This window comes from Dermacentor variabilis, chromosome 2 (genome assembly GCF_050947875.1).
Source record: "Dermacentor variabilis isolate Ectoservices chromosome 2, ASM5094787v1, whole genome shotgun sequence".
NCBI lineage: Eukaryota > Metazoa > Arthropoda > Arachnida > Ixodida > Ixodidae > Dermacentor > Dermacentor variabilis.
This window is the reverse complement of record NC_134569.1, coordinates 162,707,507-162,713,789: the sequence shown is the minus strand read 5'-3', so window position 1 is coordinate 162,713,789 and position 6,283 is coordinate 162,707,507. Positions and strand designations below refer to the sequence as shown.

General features: G+C 45.0%; 1 protein-coding gene across 2 annotated transcripts; it reads right to left on the bottom strand.

Annotated features, from left to right (window-relative positions):
- Positions 1-1,989: 1,989 nt before the first annotated feature.
- Positions 1,990-5,670, bottom strand: LOC142572903 (uncharacterized). Of its 2 annotated transcripts, XM_075682345.1 has the most exons (4): positions 5,564-5,670; positions 4,980-5,036; positions 4,210-4,361; positions 1,990-2,351 (listed from the first exon to the last, which is right to left on the bottom strand). In XM_075682345.1, exons 1-4 carry the CDS (start codon positions 5,658-5,660, stop codon positions 2,028-2,030), a joined length of 630 nt encoding a protein of 209 aa, XP_075538460.1. In that variant the 5' UTR covers positions 5,661-5,670; the 3' UTR covers positions 1,990-2,027. The 2 variants fall into 2 exon arrangements, with proteins under 2 accessions (XP_075538460.1, XP_075538461.1); XM_075682346.1 differs by lacking the exon at positions 4,980-5,036.
- Between the last annotated feature and the right edge of the window lie 613 nt (positions 5,671-6,283).

Here is a 6,283-nt window from a genome sequence, read left to right as displayed (position 1 = left end):
TTATGGAGTGTCTTTTCAATCGGGTGAAGAGTTTGGCGCTTCGTAAAAATTTCTGCAGCTTTGGGTAACTTGAACTTTGTGTTAGTGCAGTGCAGATCGCATAAAACGTGTTCGTAGATGAACAAAAATAATGTTTATGGGAAATTCGGCGTCGGAATCAGCAGTCGAGGAAGTGGAGGACAAAGCTACTCGTGAGCTCGAGCGGTGGTTTGAGGCTCGGCTTGGCGCTCTTGCGTGCGGCCTGCTAGGACCGGTGCCTGCTGACGTAGAGAGAGAAAGCATCATTCCCAAATTGGTGCCCATAACGTGGGGCCCCGGCTGCGTTCCGGGATGGGCCATGATCGGGGGGAAGGCGGGCTGCGCCCGTTTCACGGCCAGTAGCGACGCCCAGCGGTATGGTCTGGTGCATGAACATCTCCGCGGTTCGAGCTGCAGCTCTGCCGTCTGCTGAGAAGTGTTTCCGCCCAACTGCTCCTTCGTCACCGTCATCTTTTCTGGTATGGGACACGGGAGTAGAGCTATCTCTTACGCGCTGCTGAAACTGCCGGCGCCACCGTTGGAGAAGGGTCCTGTCGGCGCCGTTACTGCGTCAACGCGATGGAGTGCTTCCTCAACGCGAGAAGTTGTCGAAGCACGGAGACCACTCGTGGCTTCAAACGCGGCGGCGCGGTCGCGAGCAGCGATTTGAAGACGTCGGAGAGCGACGATGACTGGACCGTTGAATATAAGGGAGCACCAAGGCGCGCAACAACAAGCTGGCAAAGAAAGCGGCTCGGAAGGACCGCTGGTCGGGTAGCGAAGCCGAGAAAAAGAGCGGCGTGTGGTCCTCGTCCCAGTCGGAGGAGGGCGAAACGCGCACTCTTGCGGTGGTTCCTCGGCGCCGGCAGGCGACAGTGGTAGCAAAGACGACAATGACTATGATTCCTAAGAAGACGAGTTCAACGATGGCAGGGACGAGAACCTTATGAGGCGCTTGAGGTCAGTTGCCAACGGCAGTGGAAGCGGCAGCGCTCGAGCGACGATCATCACCATCTGTGATCTACCATTGCTGTTAACTGCGGGGTGCGGTGCTGTGTTGTCTCTGTGCGGTTGAATGGCAGCGGGTGGGCGGCTGCTACTTCCGGCGACCTGCTGCGTGCACTCGTCGGAATGAGGTCGAGGAGGAGGAGGAAGACCGGACCAGGTGTGCCTCCGGGAATGGTTTAGAGCATTCTTGTTCCTGCGAAATCTCGACAACGCAGAGGCTCCGCCACCTTGTCTGCCGCATCTTTGTGAAGCCAGTTTTAGGGTCTTCGAATTTCTGGAAGACATTAGTGACTCAGACCTTGCCTGCTCCGCCCGTTCTCGTTCGGTGCACCAGTTTACAAGCCGACGTCGCTGTAAGCCGCCGCGGTCCATTGTCATCGTCGCCTTCGCAGAGGGAGGGACACTATGGCAACTCCGGCTACGGAGCCAGCAATCGAGGAAGGGGAGGACAAAGTGACTCGGTAGCGCGAGCGGTGGTGCGAAGCTCGATTGGGTGCTCTTGCGTGCGGCCGCTCCGTACTGGGGCCTGCTGGCGTATACTGAGGGATCCCGCCGTTCTAACAGGTTTGTCCGAGAGAGTATAAATTAATTTGAACCTTATTGAGCAACAACGGATGAAATAGCGTAGGCTGTGTCTCTCTGGGGTGAAATAAACACCCCCTTGGTATTATAGCACTTCATTTCTAAGCAAACATAATTGATCATGTTCGCAATGTTAAAGGAAAAGACTAAGTGTCCACTTTTAAATGCGTGGCGAACACTGTTATGACTGGGCTTGCAGTATTTATTATGGTTTGCGCTTGTCCTATCCCTTTCTCTGCAACTGCACCTCCTCCGTCGCTGGACAGCTAACCATGTGCAACCTCGTTAACCATATTCCCTATCAATTTTTTCCTGGATATTTCATTTTCGGGAATGTGTCACAGCAATTACGAGTTAAAAGAAAAAGGACAACACCAAAGCTTTTTTATGAGTTTCGCAGTTAAGCTTATTTATTTTCTTCAGTTCTGAATACTTTCCAAAGCCTTGGCCATCTTCATAAATCGCTCGGCAGCTCGCATGACAACACCGACAAACATCTTCATAAAACTGCCACGATTGGCAGAATCTTCCACGGCATAGCCACTCGTAACTTTGGTTAACAACTTGGAGATGACCTCGGCTGTCTTGTCTTGGAGCTTCTTCTTGGCCTCCTTAGCGGCTTTCGTGATGTGGTCTTTGGCATCGTCGAAGGCGCCTTTTAGGGTGACTTTCACCTTTTCAGTGGCGTTTTTCAAAGCGTCCTTTGTTTTCTCCCACAGAGCACGCAAAAAGTACTCATCGCTCTGAAAAATGAAAGCCAGTAAGTATGAAAGGGTGAAATACTTACTGGACTCGCTGCGTAAATGTTAGTTCTAATTAATCCTGTCCCTTCCTCCGCATATATTTATACTAAAACCATGAGTTGCCGATTTACTGAATGCAACTATGCTTAACACGTCAAGGGTATGACATTTGGCAGGGGTGTAAAATGTTTGCTTATATAACTACAATAATTTAGAATGTTTGCACAAACTCTACGCTGTTGAGACAAATAAATACCAATTACTATACATTAAATCTCATTGCTATATATATATATATATATATATTGATTGATTTATTGTTTTTTGTGTGTCTACAATATATGCCCACATGTAAAAAACCCACGGCGATTGACTGTATCTGACATAAATAAATAAATAAATAAATATTATGCCAGACGATAAACAGCATTTGGTGAAGCTTCTTTTAGGAGCGCGTAAATTAGTGTAATTTTCTATATTGGAACTTATGTAAGGCATAACGGCTTCTCATATTATTTACTCGAATCCCTCTGAGCGCTGAGGAAGCATTATGGGAGGCACTGCAAACAATCGTCGCAGTGTGCAAACTGCAGCATTACAAATATAATAAAGTACGCATGAACGATCGCATGCAGTAAAGGGCATTACATACAATAGCCAAAGAAAGGAAATAACGACACGAATGCACCGAGATTGAGGTTCTTGTTACCAACCTCTTTAGCCAGCATTATTTCACCAGAGGGCTTATCCACCCGTTCTGAGTAGAACCCACCGCCATTTCTGTAAAACCAGCGGATCAGCGCGTATTTTTCTCGCTTGAATTGAGCGGGGCAGTAAAAACAGCGCGATATGATAGAAAAGGGGCCACCACCTCATTGGCGATGTTGCAACTGGCGGAATGAACAGTCCACGTTTTTGATGTGTTGCTTTCCATTAACCGAATATGGCAGCAAAGACACGCATTTCCTTGGCTGGTTGCTTTATGGTTGCTTGCATAGGAAAGATTACTAATGAACAACAACATTTATCCGAACATATACGTACCCATTATTCTTCAGGCTACTCCTCAACAATTGAATGTTGTCTGTTCTTCGTTGTCCTAAAGTGTCAATGCACCTTAGCCAAATAAGCAGCCTACACATATAAGTATACAGGCATAGAGTCCATATTCCACATACTACAATTCCTTTGGACAGAAACCATCAGTTAAGCCCACTACGCACATCGATTGCAGTTTGCGATCGTGCAGAATACATGTACTGAAGTACTACGCCTATCTGGAGTGATAACATTTACGAAATATTAAGAAATTAGTTGTGCCTAATGTTATTATCGGAACTCGTGAAAAAGTGCGTAGAGGTGCATATGATACGTTTTCTTAAGGTTGGCTGCTTTCTTTTTCTGTGTGACACGAGTGCGCCAACACTAGGCCGTAGAGCTGTTGTTTGGCACTTTCAGAAACAAATGAAATGATGGAGTCCATAAAAGGAAGAATAAAATGTGTAAAAGTTTTTACAGAAACATACGTCCAATATCTGACTCACAACCATATCTGCTTAGATAGAGAATGGCGCTTCTGCTTCGGTGGGTCGTGCTCAATATATGATGTCTACAACGTGTTTCCGGGAATGCAATTGATTCCGTTGCATGCAGCCAGAAAAGCATAGCCTTCGACATCACTTTCTAGTACGCTGAAGGGGCCGTCGCTAGGGCACTGACGTGGACGCCCAATCTAACACACAATTTTACCGCCTTTTGTAGACGGACCACAACAGCTGCTAGTAGAAGTAGACGACAGCCATTTATGGAAAAAGCAAGTGTTTGGCGACCTCGATTATACTCTGCTTTTTCTACGTACCTCAGAATTAATGTCCTCGTCCTGAGCTAGGGTCTGGGCCACTTCTCGCAGGATCTCACCCACATAAACAGCATCTTGAGCGGCACTTTTGGCCGCCCTGTCGAATGTTGCTTCAAGGTTGGACTCCTTTTCGGGAATGGCGTGTGCGTCCGCTGTAATGGCATGAACAGGAGTGCATGTTAGACGTTTTTGGGTGGCTAACGAATGTTTCGCTTGAAGTAACTGTAGTACATTAAAAACACGAGGTGTTTCGGCAAATGAGGAAAATGTCAGCAACCTTTGGGTCACCGATGGCATTCTCGTGCAAGTTGACGCGTGATGCGACTTACAGCAAATTATTGATTATCACAAGTGGCAGTGTCTAACGGTGTGCTTGATAATTACCTTCTAGCAACTTTTAGTAATACGTATTGTACTGTCAACGCAGCAAGATTGAAATTTGTTGTTTCTTCTGTTGAAACGGGCGCAACAGTTGATTTCCAGAATAAAAACGGACTGAAGTGTAACTATAGGGTACACTCATGTCATAGTTAGTAGCGTTCAAAAGCGCTTGAAATTGAAAGTGAATAATCGGCGCATTGTAACACAGAATAAATTGTCGCATTGAAACCTTGAAGATAACAAAGATCTGTAGCCGGCCTGCAAAGCTTGTTTGTGGTTATATGATTGCTCCATTTACTGTTGCTTAATTTCCATAGGTTCATTTCTGTACAATGAATTTGATGTATTTTTTTACTGTGTTCATTAGTGGAATAAATATTTATACGCACCCGTAATGGCGACGAGCACCACGATACAAACGGCTGCGGAAATGAGCCTCATGATGTCTGTGAGAAATGTAAAAACCATATAGCTGTCTGTGCACAAAGACACATCTACAGTGCTTTAAAGCACGGCTATTTGTTCAGCACCATCTATTCAAGCAGACTACCTTTAAATTAGGGATGTGCGTGTTCCATAAATATTTATTAACCTAATTTTAACCAACACGGCCTGTATGTAGTAACCCACCACCACTGCCTCAAAGGAACTGCTTATTTACGGAGAGACGTTTTTATACGCTGAGAATATTTCACTGTAAATCCATCGTTGATTCCTACGCTCCTACCCCAAATTTTATTTTCACTTAGGTTGACCGCGTCACACGCATGATAGCAAACAAGCACCTTTGTACAACAAAGGCTAGCACACGTTGAGAATATATTCTCCGTAGATTCTACTTTCTTAACTAATGTCCAAAGAAAGAGGGCTGTATTTCATATAGGCCATATTTCATAGCTTTTAATATTTGTAATACTGAATGCTTCTCACATAAGCAAGGGAACTGAAGAAAGGTATGAGTATATCTACTTACCTAAAGCAGAAGTCCACAGGATATTTCCCCGGTTGTATCGAGTGAATTGTGAGTAACCTGCGTTCGCAGTCCAGCTTTTATACTTCATAATCTTCATGAGCCGTGTTTTTTTTGTCTATTTTGAATTGATATGTAAGTCCCTGAAGATCAAAGGTCTTTCAAGTGCACATATAGAGACCTAGATACCGCATTTATCTCGGCTCTGGCCGTCAGAGCTATTGTTCATGGCACAGATTGGTGTGATTCACCGGGATTCTTCTCATGGAGTAGAATACAATCTCAGATAAAGCGACTTATTGAACGATCGTCATCCTCAGGTCAAGCTCGAACGCACAATGCTTTGCAGCCTAGTGGCATGTAACGGGAACAATGTACTTGAATGATGTCATTGGAGTGTGACGAAGGTGTAATCTAACGATAAAAAGGTTGCACGGCGAATTTAGGTGCCTGAGTTTGTCGCTGAGTCATACATAGCGTTCCAAAAGCCACCAGCAAAAGGCAATCCCCTAGCGTTTATGTCCGCTTCTTGCAGCTGACATACATACATACATACATACATACATACATACATACATACATACATACATACATACATACATACATACATACATACAAACATACATACATACGTACGTACGTACATACATACATACATACATACATACATACATACATACATACATACATACATACATACATACATACATACATACATACATA